At 39.5% G+C, this 17,927-nt stretch overlaps 1 protein-coding gene across 4 annotated transcripts in view; it reads right to left on the bottom strand.

The window, feature by feature from the left end:
• Nucleotides 1-297: 297 nt before the first annotated feature.
• The window catches only part of UPF2 (UPF2 regulator of nonsense mediated mRNA decay), a 141,311-nt gene continuing 123,681 nt past the window's right edge, over nt 298-17,927 (bottom strand). For 3 of the 4 annotated variants that reach the window (XM_066279355.1, XM_066279351.1, XM_066279352.1), the window contains exons 21-22: nt 8,240-8,360; nt 298-1,593 (exon numbers count right to left, since the gene is read on the bottom strand). In XM_066279355.1, the coding sequence (XP_066135452.1) occupies nt 1,584-1,593; nt 8,240-8,360 (131 nt within the window). In that variant the 3' untranslated portion in view covers nt 298-1,583. Of the gene's footprint in view, nt 1,594-8,235; nt 8,361-17,927 lie in introns of those variants that run through there. The other variant, XM_066279354.1, reaches the window with a different exon arrangement.

Below are 17,927 nucleotides of genomic sequence, written 5' to 3'. Positions count from 1 at the left end.
CACGTTAGATCATGCAATGCCAATAATTTCCATCTAAACTAGCTTAAGCTTATTTACTCCACTGGACTCCACAGGCTACTTTTTGTATGGACCCAAAGGTAAGCGAACGAGTCAGGCACCAAGAGAGCAATGCAAACACACAATGCTGAAGTGAGAGCAACATTACTAGTGACATGCTGAAGAAATCATCTCTGAGACTACTTTATAAAGGACGAAGAATAACCTTGAAAGACACTGATTTATCCAGTTAATAGGTTTCCAAAACCCAAACCAAATAAAACGCAACCAGAGCAGATCTAAATTACAACACTTTATTGCAGCATTGGCAAAGGTCAGATTTCTGAAGCTGGTGAAGATAGGGCAGCATTTCCATGTGAAATGTTACAACTTTACAAGTTTGGTTTTTATTTAATTCTACATGCAGAAACTGAAACATGGTAAAAGAAAAAAAAATGCAAAATAGCTAGAAAAAAGATGTAATCAAGTTGTAGCATACAGATGTGCTCTTTAACTAAATTTACTAAGCCTATTGAAAAGCAAACGAAAGACAACTATCCTAATAAATTAACAGACTGCCAGAAACAGACTAAGAACCCTCATTTCTATTTAGTAGGGGTGGGGAAGTGGGGAGGGAGGAACAAAACAAAACAAAACAAAAACAAAAGCAAAATAAAAACTCTGTTTCCTGTTTCCATACTTTGTTTAGAGACAGAGGCTGTAAACCCATGAAGGTCAACAAAATCTTCTGATCCACTGCTTGTTGTCCTTCATTCACTTTGTGACATGCTGACTGGCACGTTGTTTGTTTTCAATGATACTTACAATGGGCTCAGTATCCCTCCTCTCAGGTTGGTGTGACTTCCCTAAGCCATCTGAATCCATGCTGTTATACTAACAGTCTTTCACATTTTTCTTTTACCCTAATAGGTAATTTATACCACTGGCTCTGGTGGATAAAACCGATTTTTCTCCCTCATCCCTTGCTCCTCTTGAAACAAATGCCTAAACAAAAGCCTTCCTGGTGGATTATCTGGTATTTGGATATCTTTTACTCATTTTGTTGTCCTGCATGTAAGTTTTTACTAGAAGATTTTACTGCTTGTGCTATACTTTTCTACTGTAGTCCTGGAGCCCCCAAATGTATCTTCTTCCAACATGGGATGTTCAATTCAGAGACACTGTAACTCAAACCAAGTTTAAAACTCAAGTTCATTTCCCCCATACCATTACCATTACAACCATTTCTTCTCCGGCTCAGTCATCTCGTTGATGCTCTTCTGGGTGTAACTGCTCAGTAGTCAAGTTAGCCATCTCATTTCTTGACTGCCATTCTCAAGAGAAGATTAACCCTCACGTGGTTTCCATTACAAAAGGCTGTTGATGCCTTATCTGGAAGCGGCTTGTTCCGGTGTTGGCAGAGGCTGCTGTTTCCGCCTCATGGCCCCAGCCTGTCCCAGGTTCAGATTCGCAACTCTCTAGACCGACATGCTGAGATGTGTCCACTGCTCTCATTCAATTGCTGGAGGACTCCACTATCCACAACATCAGATACAGGACCTAATGAAATGACACGTGCTGCTGGATCAACGTCTCCTAGAGGCACAAACAGGGCAACATTAAAGAACTAGTACTGAGGACAAACCTCTGGCAAGAAAAGAACTCATAAATACCACCAGCCACTGTTTAGGGACATCTCCAGACTAATCAGTGCTTTTTAAAGAGCACACAAACTCCTGCTGCACTAGGACAATAGAAGCCTGCAAAGGGGCACTAAAAGAGCAATTTGGACAATGATCTGGGTATCTTTCCTACAACTTCTTTCTAAGATGCTGAAAATTCATGATTTGTGTTATAGTTGAATTGTATGTACTCAAAATGTTGAAGTCTAACTCCTAGTACCTCAATATATGATCTTCTTTAGAAATAGAGTCACTGCAGATGAGGCCATACCAGTGTAGGATGGACCCCTATTCCAGTATAATCGTGTCCTTAGAACAAGGGGAGATTTGGAAATAGACACAAACACACAAACACAGAATGCCTCATGAAGATGAAGGCAAAGATTAGGTGATGCAGAAGCCAAGCGATGCCAAAGACTGCTGGTAAGTGCCAGAAGCTAGGAGACAGGCATGGAACAAACTCTCCCTTACAGCCCCTCAGTGGTACCCACTGTGCAGATACCTTCACCTTGGATTTCTGGCTTCCAGAACTGTGAGGGAAATAGTTTTGTTGTTCAAGTCACTCAGTGTGTGGTACTTTCTTATGGCAGTTCTAGCAAACGAACAGTTTGTTTTTCTCAAGGCAAGTATATTAGCAAGAAACTTTCAAAGAAAATGCAAATATGAAAAGGTATATATTCAGCTGGATACAGCCATAATTCGTACAGACTGAACTAAATGGAAAAGGTCAATTAACCTGAGTATTCCCTGAGAGAAAGAGAAGATAAGTCTCCTGAAGTCAAGAGAAAGCAACAGTCTAAAATAGAATTATTTAAATAAATGCAATGAATGATAGGAAAAAAATGTTCATAGTCTTTGGTAAGTAAGACATACATCACTAGTTATAGTGTAGGATGGTTACTTGATTGATTTATAAGCAATGGTTCTGAGAGATTTAAAAATCTAACAGCCCCAAAGTGCTTATAATTTACACTCTTTAACTGCTATTCTAAAGGAACTCTATTTTAGAACAAAACTATTACTTATTTAACCTAAAAATAAGGACATAAAGAAAATTGCTAATAAAAAGAAATGCACACACTCCTTTAAGATGGGTTATAAAATGTCTGACAGAATATAGCCCCTTGGCCCTGGCTGGTTGGCTCAGCGGTACAGCATCGGCCTGGCGTGCGGGGGACCCGGGTTCGATTCCCGGCCAGGGCACATAGGAGAAGCGCCCATTTGCTTCTCCACCCCCCCCCCTCCTTCCTCTCTGTCTCTCTCTTCTCCTCTCACAGCCAAGGCTCCATTGGAGCAAAGATGGCCCGGGCGCTGGGGATGGCTCCTTGGCCTCTGCCCCAGGCGCTAGAGTGGCTCTGGTTGCCGCAGAGCGACGCCCCGGAGGGGCAGAGCATCGCCCCCTGGTGGGCAGAGCCTCGCCCCTGGTGGGCGTGCCGGGTGGATCCCAGTCGGGCGCATGCGGGAGTTTGTCTGACTGTCTCTCCCCGTTTCTAGCTTCAGAAAAATACAAAAAAAAAATATATAGCCCCTTGCTACTCAGTGTGTGGTCCACGCTCTAGCAGCTTCAACATCACCAGGGAGCTTGTCAGAAACCAGTCAGAACCAGCAGTTTAATAAAAGTCAAGATGACTAAAATATGTATTTTAAAGTTTGAGGAGCACATATGTAATCCAAGTGAATCTGCAGCAAATACTTGTAGTACTAACCACTTACCAAAAATGCAAAGTTGAAGTTTTTTCAACACTAGCAAAGTATAAAACAACCCTGTTCTGCACTATAGGATACCTGGATAATTGTTTACTTATAGAGAACTATTGCTATTTTAACTCATTACAAGCAAATAATTATACTTTGTTACAGCATTACTGCCCGTGAGAAGGGCTAAAATTTTAACTTATCGCCCTACTTCAATTCTAATTAGAAAATGAAAAAAATGTAATTCCTAGGAGCCTTATCAAAATCCACAGGTAAGGAAAACATTAAACATCTTTGATAACCAGTTTCCAAGTAAATTTCCTTTTATCTGCCAAATAACTTCAACAATATTAACTTTTTTTTTAAAGCACTAGCCAAGTTAGGAGTCAAATTGAAAATAGTTTTGAGACCTCATTCACAGAATTTTATTTTTGCTCTTTTGTAGAGGAATTCCTCAATTAGCATGTTCTCCTGAAGATAATCTAGCAAACCACTGCTCTACATACACATCTTTCTACTAAGTCTGGCCCAGGTTAAAAATAGAAGAAAATAAAGAGGAGCCAAACCACCAGGAGACTCCACCCAATCAGTTACATTCTTTCAAATGACTACATTTATTCACTTAAAAACAAGTTTAAAAAGTGACAAAAAAAAATTTGGTGCCCTACAGGCTTAAAAACTCACATTTACATGTCTACTTGTTCCTTCTGCACTGCTATCCACTGTAATAGCACTGGCTTTGAAAAAATCAAAATAGCTTGTAGGGGGCCATTTTCAAGAGTGATGGACATGTTAGAATTTTTTTTTTTTTGAGTTATGATTTCAAGAAGAGATCTATCTATCTATCTATGGTGAGAGAAGGGGAGACACTGAGGCAGACTCCCGCATTTGCTCTGACTGGGATCCATTCAACAATCCCATCTGGGCTGATATTCGAGTACCAAGCTATTTTTAACATCTGAGGCTGTCATGCTTGGACCACAGGGCCATCCTCAGGGCCTGGGCCTATGCTTAAACCAACTGAACCACTGACTGCAAAAGTGAAAGAGGGAGAGAAGGGGGAGAGGGAAGTCAAACCCAGGACATACATATGCTGGGCTGATGCTCTACACTGTCCAGGACCAAGAAGAGATTCAAAACAGGGAGAAAGGGTAGCATAAGAGTTGGGATTCTCACAAAGTCAGAAGACAAGAGGGAGAAGAGCTAGGGAGCAGAAAACATGAAAAAAGTTTAGTAAATGACTACACACAGATTTGTAAAAGGACCTTTGTATTTTCAGCAAATATTTACTGAGCATCTACTATGTGCCAGGCCCTGAGAGCTATGGAGAAACTATAATGGCTTTGCCTCTATCCCCATTCATCAATATCATGGGAACAAAGACAAGCTAGCAGGAGATTACCAGCATCTGTAGAAAGACGTGAGCTGGGGCAGCAAATATACACTGATCTATATAACAGTCAGACTTTATAACACCAAGGTCAGACCTGCTAGAGGAGTAGGAGTTATCTTGGGAAAAAGCACAAGAGGGTTCCAAACAGAGGGTGGCAAAAAGACAGTAGAAAGAACTAAAAGGCCAGCTTGGTTGGGAGTAGGGAAAAATAGAGCAAGAGATAAAGCCAGTAAGGTAAGTAAACCTTCAACATGTTAACCAAGTTGAAGAGTTTAGATTTGATGCTACAAGTCATGAGGATCCACTGAAGAGCTCACATAATCAGACAGCAGATTTCATTTTAGAAAGAACACTGGGTAAGCAGAGAGAATGAAACAGGATGAAACTGGAGGCTGCTTGGTGGTAATGCAATGAGAAGAGATTGTAGCCGGACCTAGGATCTCACAATAAAGGTGGAATGAAATGGGGAAGTGGGAGAGCCATACAGCAGTGTATCAGAGAAGAGAATTGTTAATTAACTACATGTGGAAATTGAGGGAGAGAGAAATCTAAACTAAAAACCTTCATTTCTAGTCTGGACAACTCAGTATACAGTGTTTCCATTCACCGAACCAGGACAACAGGGGAGGAGAGTGGCTTGGGGGTGAGGGACATGCTGAGGTTTACGTTCCTTTGAGATGTATAGGTGGCTGCTTAGAAGATAGTTGGATATATAATCAGAAACTAAAGACATCAGCATCTCTAGGAAGAGACAAGTCCAGGAAGGAGACAGGGGTAGGAGAACTAAGGGAGGAAAAAGACCAGAAGAGAGCAGTGCTGTCAGAGGAGGAGTGTACAAAAGGAAAAGGAGGGCCCACATGCTCAGTGCTCTGACAGCCCTAGGGACCCCTGAGAAAGCACCAGGAGGCAGCCTGGTGGCTCAGGAAGGCAGTTTCAGTGAAATGGCCGATGAGGCAGTAGGCCACAGCTGGTCACACAGTGAGCAGTGAGAAAGAAAAAATGTATCCAATTCTTTCAAGTATGCCAACCAGGGGAGAAAGAGGGGCTGGAGGGAGGAAAGAGAAACAAACATTAACAATGGATTTTGAGAAATGACTGAAAACCGTGTGTGTGTGTGTGTGTGTGTGTGTGTGTGTGTGTGTGTACACACACATATATATATACACACACACACACACACATCCATTATAGCATGTAAATTTACACATCTCTTTTCCCATATTTCTGTTCCCTACTGCCTAAGAGATGCTTGGTACCTAACAGACTATCAACCAATGATTTTTAAAAGAAATATATGAATAGGGCAGAATTAGCTCTTTCAAATTATCTGCACTTGGTATTCCCACTGGACTACAAGATTGAAGATTAAAACTGGCTTTTTTCCCCCTACTTTTCAATTATTCACACCGCAGGACTGAACCCGAGGTCGGTGCTGGATGTATATAAGCAGAGAGGAGCAAATTCTACTGCAGATATCAGTTAGGTCTCAAATATCATAGTTACTGATGCTATCAAGTCAACTAATCATTTAGAAATTAGGAAAAGATGCTACACTTAAAATATCTGACTAGACAAGGAATTAAGACATTAATAGAAATAATACTGTTCTGAGAGGCTGGGCTGCAGTAAAGACAGGTGAGGTTGATGGAAAACATCAAATAAAAATATTTTAACAGTTCTGTCCTCCAATCACAAGACCAAAAAAATAAAAAGAAAGAAAAAAGGAAATAGGTATTATGAAGAACACGATGGTATATATTTAAAACTACTCTAAAAAATATAAAAGCAGGAAATTAACATTTTAATGGCCTGTTAACCTAACTAGCTGCTTCTACATTTGGCAGCAATAAAAGGTTTTATTAAAGAACTTTAATAAAGTTTAGATGATTAAATATAACTTAATATCGCATTATGCCTAATTAGATGGGTTTGTATAACATTTCTTTCTTTTCCTTTCCTTCTTCCCTCCTCCATCCCACCTTCCCTACCTCCCTCGCTCCCCCTTCTTTCCTTCCTAACATTTCTAACTTGGATTTCTAAAAACATTACACTCAACAGATGTTAAAATACAAATCATTATACAGTCACGACAAACCAATTTTTACAATTTTAATTTGATTTGAGTTTTCTGAGCATATAGTTCAAAGAAAACCATTATCAGGATCACACAAATATATTTTGTTAGTAAAAGACATAGGCTCTAACAACACCTGCATTTTCCCTAATGTACCCTCTTCATAATGAATTACTTTTGCTTCTACTCCCAGCACACTCCTTTCTACACCTGTTCACAAGGACAAGGTGACATCTTAGGACTACTGTATATCCTCAACCTAAACACTAGTACCTGGAGGAAGATCAGTGAGAGCAGCAAAGCCAATGTCACTTCCCCATAACCCAACCATAAGACAGAAAACTGAATTGATAGTATAGGTCTTTAGATCAGGTCCCAGAAACACTTTGAATAATTTATTGTTTAAAAACAGATGAATGAGACCCTATTAGGGAACATGATTTACATGAAACTCTTTATAGAATTTTAATTATTTCACATTAAGAAACTCAAGTTCCAGGCCCTGGCCGGTTGGCTCAGTGATAGAGCGTCGGCCTGGCGTGCATAAGTCCCGGGTTCGATTCCCGGCCAGGGCACACAGGAGAAGCGCCCATCTGCTTCTCCACCCCTCCCCCTCTCCTTCCTCTCTGTCTCTCTCTTCCCCTCCCGCAGCCGAGGCTCCATTGGAGCAAAGATGGCCCGGGCCCTGGGGATGGCTCCTTGGCCTCTGCCCCAGGCGCTAGAGTGGCTCTGGTTGCGACAGAGCTACGCCCGGAGGGGCAGAGCGTCACCCCCTGGTGGGAGTTCCGGGTGGATCCCGGTTGGGCGCATGCGGGAGTCTGTCTATCTCTCCCTGTTTCCAGCTTCAGAAAAAAACAAAAAAAAAACAAAAAAAAAAAGAAAGAAACTCAAGTTCCAAATAGAACTGGCATAAATCCCCGCAGGACATTTCATAATTTAAAAAACAAAAAAACAAACGAAATATCTCAAAAACAAACTCAACCTCCACACTTGTAAGTCTAGCAAACAAGATTTAAATTTCTGTAAACATTAATATGACTTAACACTGACCAAAGAGATACTAACACAAAACTTGTGATTTCTCTCAAACTAATCTATAAAGTTTTCTCTCTAAATGCAAAAAAAAAAACAAAAACAAACAAACAAAAAAACACACCTTAAAACACCAGAAGTCCAGTTAGAGACAGTGAAAGCCACAATCAAGTGTGACTGAAATCAAGACAAAAAACAAACAAACCTGTAACTATTTTATAAATATGTTTTCTTTTCTCAAATACCTCCAAAACAAAGACTTTCTATCTTGCTAATGATCAGGCCATTATCATTTCATGTAACTGACAGCTACACATGGACATCATGAAAACCAAAGAGTTAAGGAAGAAAGGAGAGATGTCCTACCTCCCACCAGTCTTAAAGATTAGATCCGCATTAGGTGCTCCCTTTGGGTGCTGGTAGCGCGGCCGCCGCTCCCGATTGGTGTTTGCTGGAGCTGGGCGCTGGGCAAGAGATTGCAGCATTTCTGTTGTGAGGAGCAAAACAGAAAAGGTGGTGAACTCTGGTAAACGTACTCCTGCCACAAAGCAAATAAAACCCTAGGAAAGTCAAGTTTATTAGTTTTGTCAGGTTGCTGACTAAAAGAAAAATAACCACAAATTGACTAAAATGATTAAGAAGTACTGAAAAGAGAACATTTAAAGACGAGATGTGCTCTATGAATCCAATCTCTCTCGTATTGTCAACTTGGGCTCCATATAAGTGTCTTGTGCGGTAGTAAAACAGTATGAGAAGCAGTATAATACAGTAATTATAAATAAGCATGGTGTTTAGAACATAGTGTTAGAACAGGATAATATTGGTTCAAATCTCAGCTCTGCCACTTACTAGTTGTGGGACTTTGGGTTCAGCTTCCCTAAATGTAAAATGTGGATAATTATTTATTGAATTGTTGTGAGGATTAAATGCTTTGAAAAAGTACATAAAACAGTGTCTGGTCCTGGCCAGATAGCTCTGTTGGTTGGAACATCAGCCTAAAGTGCAGAGGTTGCCAGTTAGATCCCCGGTCAGGGAACATACAGGAGCAGATTGATGCTTCTGTCTGTCTCTTTTTCTCCCTCTCTCCTCTCTGGTTAAAATCAATAAATAAAAAATTTTAAAACCCCCAAAAACAGCCCCCCCCCCCCAAGAAAACCAGTGTCTGGCCCATAGTAAGTAAGCACTTATACTGAGTGTTATCTTAATTATCATTTATTTTTTTAAGAATGCTCGCTATCAACTGGAAGAGGTAATTCTAGAAGTGGAATTTAAAGACAGAAAACCAAGTATTATTTACACAACAATCTCTTGCACAAAAAGCAGTTTGCCAGTACAGCACTATATGAACAACCATGTTATGGCTCTAAACTGGTGCCATAGAAATGCCAAAGGCTAGCATACGAGGTATCCATGGACGCTGCACAAGGTTCCAGTCAATCCAAGAACGCTAAAAATGTCTGCATAAAACAAGACCCCTAATTTGAGGGTCTGAAAGAACCTCGAATCTGAAAGAACATGGGTTATATTTAAGACCCGGATTCCCAAACAGATAAAATGAGATAATAAATACTAAATAGGCTCACAGTAGACTGACAACATGATTAAAAATTGATTGTCTCATTTGCAAACATAGCTCAATGGTATAGAATTGAATTGAATTATGGAATGTTGGGCAAATAAGTTTGTAAAATGTGATTTTTATGCTTTGTTAAAAATGGCGCTGCCCAGGTGAAACTGCTAATTACCTTCTTGCTTGGGAAGGAGCTTTGTTATGCTGATGTGTGCTGGAGGAGGGGTTTTTACACCAAGAAAAGTTTGTGAAGAAACAGGAGGAGGGGAGATGACGTCAGAGTAATGGCGGGGTAGGAAGCGATACCGATAAATCTCCCCCAAAACTCAACAAGATCTTCAACCAGAAACAGAAAAACCTATCCTTGGAGCCTCCAGATGTTTCGCAATACACCCGAAGGTATGGTTGAGCGAAAAATTGGCTAAATATATAACCAAACCCTAAAGGAATTAGGGAGTAAGAAATGCTCCGCCTTCGTCACTAAGCTAAACAGGGCGGCTTTCTCTGGGATCTGTGAATATAGAAACTGAGGCGGGCAAAGGGGGTGAATAGATCCAGGCCGCGGCACAAACGGCCGAACCAGGCTGTGGCACGGAGATCCAAGCAGAGGAAAAACTGTTCCTGTGGCAACCTGGGCAATAAAAGCTAACACTCGCTCCAAACCCAGACAAAGAAAGACAAGCGGGGCAGCCATTTTACCCGATCTCCTGGTCGGAGCACGCAGATAGTGGGCGAGAGATTTCTTCCAAAGCCCCGGGAGTGGGTGCCTGTGTTACCCCACAGAGAGGCAGAGTCAGAGGCCTTTGCGTGGGCCGAAAGCGGAATCTCTGGGCAGCCTCAGCGCCTTGGAAAGCCGCACACAGGAGGGAGCGAGAACTAATTCCAACGGTGGAACTTTTCCGTGCTGGTGGGGGTTTCACTCAGAGGGAAACGCGGCCGGTCTAATATCCTGGTATGCGCGCGCAGATAGCGAGAGATTCCTCTGAGGGCCTTGGCAGTGCGCGCCCGTGTTCTCGCACAGAGGGGCAGAGTCAGGGGCCTTTGTGTGGGCCAAAACGGAATCTCGAGCTACCCCAGCGCCTAGCAAAAGCCATGCACGGGGACGGAGCGAGAGCCAATTCCAACGCTGGAACTTTTCCATGCGGTTGGGAGTTTCACTCAGAGCATGAGACTGCCGGCCAGATATCCTGGTCTGCGCACGCAGATAGTGAGCGAGAGTTTCCTCCAAGCGCCCCGGGAGTGGGTGCCCGCCTGTGTTACCGGACAGAGTGGCAGAGCCAGAGGTCTCTGAGTGGGCGGAAAGCCTGCCTGATTATGCTAGCAGCTCTGACTGACTGAACCTTACCCAGAGCCCTGTGCTGAGTGAAAATAGAGTGGGGAGTTGCCAGCTCTTTGAACCTCTTACTATCCAGGCAGAGGCAGCAACAACCCCATAGCTGGATTATCAGGCTACTAATTGAGGAAGGAAAGACTAGGAGAAAGGCTCCAGGAACACAGACTCTCTCACTGTCGGAGCCTATAAATGCTAATGAGCCTCGTCTGCCAATGAGACTAAAGCACAATACATGACATCGCCATAGAGACTTATCAACTGCAAACCTCTACCTGAGCGTGCCAAAGGGGCAGAACCCAGGGTACAGAGTCACCAACCAGGAAGAGGGAGAGAAAGAAAAAGCAAGAAGATAACCTCTCAAAATCAAGAATCGGCAGACTTTATAACCTATCCCATTTTATATTTGTTTGTTTGTTTCTCTTATCTTCATTCTTGATATTTTTTTTCTCCTCCAATTTGGCGATTAACTCTCTGCCGGTCTTACTCTCTCCTCTCCTTGAACTACACTACCCATAAGTGTTACATCTCCCATTATCTTTTCTTTCCTCTTCCTTTCTCTCTATGAGGGTTGCACTCCAAAACCCTTAACTCTCTCTCTCTCTCTCTCCTCTTTTTTCTTTTTTTAGTGGTTCCCTCTTTTTTTCTCTCTCTCTCTTTCTTTTCTCCCTATATATTAGTTTCTTCCTTTCTCCTTTACATCTCCTCTCATTCAAACCTCAATAACAAACTATCTTATCTGGGACTCAAACTTATATTTCTGGCATTTTCAGGGGTTTTTACTTCACCTTTTTAACTCAATAGCAGTGCTCCCATCCCTGGCTCTCCATTTTATCTAGTTCTTGTTCCACTGAAGACAACAGTAATTTTTTAATTTGTCCCCCCATTTTTCTGTTTCCCTCTTATTCCTCTTATCATAACTCTTAGTCAACCAACAACTAAAAGCAAATCATTTTATTCTTGACCCAAAATTTTTCCTTATTTGCTTTTTGTGGGTCCATACCCCCTTCTTTTTTATTTTCTTTTCTTTCTTTTCTTTTTTTTTTGCCTCTTTATTACTTTTCCCCAATTCAAGCCCTCCATTACAGGCATTGTTTGTTATAATTCACAGTTCACCACAAGATTTTCTAAAGAAAGAGGGGAGAGGAGAGGAGAGGAAAAAAGGAGGGGGGAAATAATTTCCTTTTTTAAAAATTTTTATTTTATTTTATTTTTCTTTATTTCATTATTAATTTTTTTTTAAAAAAACAACTCTTCGATTTTTTATTTTTTTAACTTTTTATTCTTTATTAAATCTCATTAATACTATCAACAAAACCATCCTCAGATGCCATTAAGGAAGAGAAAATCGAATATCATGGATACAAAAGAAAGAGAGGTAACACAGCTAGATGAGGAAAAATCTATGGAGAAAAAATTTAATATACTGGAAACCTTGGAGCTAAATGACAGAGAATTCAAGATAGAAATCCTAAAAATCCTCCGAGATATACAAGAAAACAAAGAAAGGCAATTTAGGGAGCTCAGAAAACAACTCAATGAACACAAAGAATATATGTCCAAGGAAATTGAAACTATAAAAACAAATCAAACAGAGATGAAAAACTCAATTCACGAGCTGAAAAACAAAGTAACAAGCTTAGCTAATAGAACAGGTCAGATAGAAGAGAGGATTAGTGAAACAGAAGACAAGCAACTTGAGGCACAACAGAGAGAAGAAGAAAGAGACTCAAAAATTTAAAAAAATAAGATAGCCCTACAAGAATTATCTGACTCCATCAAAAAGAATAATATAAGAATAATAGGTATATCAGAGGGAGAAGAGAGAGAAAATGGAATGGAGAACATACTCAAACAAATAATAGATGAGAACTTCCCAAGCCTGTGGAAAGAACTAAAGCCTCAAGTTCAAGAAGCAAACAGAACTCTGAGTTTTCTTAACCCCAACAAATCTACTCCAAGGCATATCATAATGAAACTGGCACAAACCAAAAGCAAAGAAAAAATTCTCAAGGCAGCCAGAGAAAAGAAGAATACAACATATAAAAGAAGGCCCATTAGATTATCATCAGATTTCTCAGCAGAAACTCTACAAGCTAGAAGAGAGTGGACCCCAATATTTAAAGTTCTGAAAGAGAGGAACTTTCAGCCACGAATACTATACCCATCAAAGCTATCCTTCAAATATGAAGGAGAAATAAAAACATTCAAGATACAGGAAAGATGAGGGAATTTATCATCAGAAAACCCCAACTCCAGGAATTACTAAAGGGGGTTCTCCAATCAGATACAAAGAACAAAAGAAAACAGAGCCACAAGTAAAAGCTCCAAGAAGAACACAATAAAACTAAATTTAAACTCTGACAACAACAAAAAGAAAGGGGGGGAGAAGATGGAGATTAACAGTAGCAAAGGACGATGGAGTGCAAAAGTACTCACAAAATAGTTTGCTACAATGAACAGGGTAGGAACCCTTTTCATTACTTAAAGGTAACCTTTATTGAAAAAACCACCACAGAAGCACATGAAATAAAAAAGATAGCAACAGAGGAAAGATGTATGGAATACAACCAAATAAAAACAAAAGATAAAAAAACGAAAGAGAAGGATCAAACAAGACACAAAACTACCAGAAAGCAAGATAAAAAATGGCAATAGGGAACTCACAAGTGTCAATACTTACACTAAATGTAAACGGATTAAACTCACCAATAAAAAGGCACAGAGTGGCAGAATGGATTAAAAAAGAAAATTCAACTGTATGATGCCTACAGGAAACTCATCTAAGTAACAAGGATAAAAACAAATTCAAAGTGAAAGGCTGGAAAACAAAACTCCAAGCAAATAACATCCAAAAAAAAGCAGGCGTAGCAATACTCATATCTGATAATGCTGACTACAAGACAACAAAAGTACTCAGAGACAAAAATGGCCATTTCATAATGGCTAAGGGGACACTGAATCAAGAAGACATAACAATTCTTAATATACATGCACCAAACCAAGGAGCACCAAAATATATAAGACAGCTACTTATTGACCTTAAAACAAAAACCGACAAAAATACAATCATACTTGGAGACCTCAATACACCGCTGACGGCTCTACATCGGTCATCCAAACAGAGAATCAACAAAGACATAGTGGCCTTAAACAAAACACTAGAGCACCTGGACATGATAGACATCTACAGGACATTTCATCCCAAAGTGACTGAGTATACATTTTTCTCCAGTGTACATGGATCATTCTCAAGAATTGACCATATGTTGGGCCACAAAAACAACATTAGCAAATTCAGAAAAATCGAAGTTGTACCAAGCATATTTTCTGATCATAAAGCCTTGAAACTAGAATTCAACTGCAAAAAAGAGGAAAAAAATCCCACAAAAATGTGGAAACTAAACAACATACTTTTAAAAAATGAATGGGTCAAAGAAGAAATAAGTGCAGAGATCAAAAGATATATACAGACTAATGAAAATGACAATACGACATATCAGAATCTATGGGATGCAGCAAAAGCAGTGATAAGAGGGAAGTTCATATCACTTCGGCCTATATGAACAAACAAGAGAGAGCCCAAGTGAACCACTTCACACCTTAAGGAACTAGAAAAAGAAGAACAAAGACAACCCAAAACCAGCCGAAGAAAGGAGATAATAAAAATCAGAGCAGAAATAAATGAATTAGAGAACAAAAAAACTATAGAAAAAATTAATAGAACAAGGAGCTGGTTCTTTGAAAAGATCAACAAAATTGACAAACCCTTGGCAAGACTCACCAAGGAAAAAAGAGAAAGAACTCATATAAACAAAATCCAAAATGAAAGAGGAGAAATCACCACGGACACCGTAGATATACAAAGAATTATGGTAGAATACTATGAAAAACTTTATGCCACTAAATTCAACAACCTAGAAGAAATGGATAAATTCCTAGAACAATACAACCTTCCTAGACTGAGTCAAAAAGAAGCAGAAAGCCTAAACAGACCTATTAGTAGAGAAGAAATAGAAAAAAAACATTAAAAACCTCCCCAAAAATAAAAGTCCAGGCCCTGACGGCTATACCAGCGAATTTTATCAAACATTCAAAGAAAACTTGGTTCCTATTCTACTCAAAGTCTTCCAAAAAATTGAAGAAGAAGCAATACTTCCAAACACATTTTATGAGGCCAACATAACCCTCATACCAAAACCAGGCAAGGATGGCACAAAAAAAGAAAACTACAGACCAATATCTCTAATGAATACAGATGCTAAAATACTAAACAAAATACTAGCAAATCGAATACAACAACATATTAAAAAAATAATACATCATGATCAAGTGGGATTCATCCCAGAATCTCAAGGATGGTTCAACATACGTAAAACTGTTAACGTAATACACCATATCAACAAAACAAAGAACAAAAACCACATGATCTTATCAATAGACGCAGAAAAGGCTTTTGATAAAATACAACATAATTTTATGTTTAAGACTCTCAACAAAATGGGTATAGAAGGAAAATATCTCAACATGATAAAGGCCATATATGATAAACCGTCAGCTAACATCATATTAAATGGCACTAAACTGAAGGCTTTCCCCCCTTAAATCAGGAACAAGACAGGGTTGTCCACTCTCTCCACTCTTATTTAATGTGGTACTAGAGGTTCTAGCCAGAGCAATCCGACAAGACAAAGAAATAAAAGGCATCCATATCGGAAAAGAAGAAGTAAAGGTATCACTTTTTGCAGATGATATGATCCTATACATCAAAAACCCCAAAGAATCCACAAAAAGACTACTAGAAACAATAAGCCAATACAGTAAGGTCGCAGGATACAAAATTAACATACAGAAGTCAATAGCCTTTCTATATGCCAACAATGAAACAATTGAGAACGAACTCAAAAGAATAATCCCCTTCATGATTGCAACAAAAAAAATAAAATACTTAGGAATAAACATAACAAAGAATGTAAAGGACTTATATAATGAAAATTATAAACCATTGTTAAGGGAAATCGAAAAAGATATAATGAGATGGAAGAATATTCCTTGTTCTTGGTTAGGAAGAATAAATATAATCAAGATGGCTACATTACCCAAAGCAATATACAAATTTAATGCAATTCCCATCAAACTTCCAATGACTTTTTTAAAAGAAATAGAGCAAAATATCATCAGATTTATATGGAAATATAAAAAACCCCGAATAGCCAAACCAATCCTAAAGAAAAAGAATGAAGCTGGGGGCATTACAATACCTGACTTCAAACTCTATTATAGGGCCACGACAATCAAAACAGCATGGTATTGGCAGAAAAATAGACACTCAGACCAATGGAACAGAATAGAAAGTCCAGAAATAAAACCACATATATATAGACAAATAATTTTTGATAAAGGGGCCAACAACACACAATGGAGAAAAGAAAGCCTCTTCAATAAATGGTGTTGGGAAAACTGGAAAGCCACATGCAAAAGAATGAACCTGGACTACAGTCTCTCCCCCTGTACTAAAATTAACTCAAAATGGATCGAAGATCTAAACTTAAGACCTGAAACAATTAAGTACATAGAAGAAGACATAGGTACTCAACTCATGGACCTGGGTTTTAAAGAGCATTTTATGCATTTGACTCCACAGGCAAGAGAAGTGAAGGCAAAAATTAATGAATGGGACTACATCAGACTAAGAAGTTTTTGCTCAGCAAGAGAAACTGATAACAAAATAAACAGCCAACTAAATGGGAAATGATATTTTCAAACAACAGCTCAGATAAGGGCCTAATATCCAAAATATACAAAGAACTCATAAAACTCAACAACAAACAATCAATCGAATATAAAAATGGGAAGAGAATATGAACAGACACTTCTCCCAGGAAGAAATACAAATGGCCAACGGATATAGGAAAAGATGCTCATCTTCTTTAGCTATTAGAGAAATGCAAATCAAAACTGCAATGAGATACCACCTTACACCTGTTCGATTAGCTATTATTAGCAAGACAGGTAATAGCAAATGTTGGAGAGGCTGTGGAGAAAAAGGAACCCTCATCCACTGTTGGTGGGAATGTAAAGTAGTACAACCATTATGGAAGAAAGTATGGTGGTTCCTCAAAAAACTGAAAATAGAACTACCTTATGACCCAGCAATCCCTCTACTAGGTATATACCCCAAAACCTCAGAAACATTGATACATAAAGACACTTGCAGCCCCATGTTTATTGCAGCATTGTTCACAGTGGCCAGGACATGGAAACAACCAAAAAGCCCTTCAATAGATGACTGGATAAAGAAGATGTGGCACATATACACTATGAAATACTACTCAGCCATAAGAAATGACATCAGATCATTTACAGCAAAATGGTGGGATCTTGATAACATGATACGAAGCGAAATAAGTAAATCAGAAAAACCCAGGAACTGCATTATTCCATACGTAGGTGGGACATAAAAGTGAAACTAAGAGACATTGATAAGAGTGTGGTGGTTACAGGGGGAGGGAGGAAAGGGAGAGGGAAAGGGGGAGGGGGAGGGGCACAAAGAAAACTAGATAGAAGGTGACAGAGGACAATCTGACTTTGGGTGATGGGTATGCAACATAATTGAATAACCTGGACTTGTTATCTTTGAATATATGTATCCTGATTTATTGATGTCGCCCCATTAAAAAAATAAAATCATATATATAAAAAAAAAAAGAAACAGGAGGAGGAAGGGGGCCATGATTTTGCAGAGTGAAGGAGAAGAAGAAGCAGCCAAGATGGCACGGTGCTATAGGAGAAGCCTGTTTGTGCAGAGTGTGTGCGGAGAGAAGGGAGATGGGGAACCAGAGGGGACTGAGTCTGGTGAGGGGCTTTGGTTCTAGGGAAACCTGGATGTGTTAGTAGCTTTGTGAGCGCTGAATGAGTAGATTTTGGAGCCCAATGTGTTTGTTTTTACTCGCCTACCAGTGCGAGGCTAAAATAAAGATATAGCCCAGCATTTTTCGGCTCCGTTGTTTCTTTATCATCTGTCCAAATCTAATGTGAACCTGCACCTGCCTGGCAGTGACAGCAGCCGCAATTCTGGCCTTACACAGAATTAGCAAATTATAATGACAATTAGATTACTGTTATTTTACATATAAGTGAGAGAAAAATGAAGA

This window comes from Saccopteryx bilineata, chromosome 5 (genome assembly GCF_036850765.1).
Source record: "Saccopteryx bilineata isolate mSacBil1 chromosome 5, mSacBil1_pri_phased_curated, whole genome shotgun sequence".
Classification (NCBI taxonomy): domain Eukaryota; kingdom Metazoa; phylum Chordata; class Mammalia; order Chiroptera; family Emballonuridae; genus Saccopteryx; species Saccopteryx bilineata.
The sequence above is the reverse complement of the archived record's forward strand: the minus strand, read 5'-3'. Positions and strand labels throughout refer to the sequence as shown.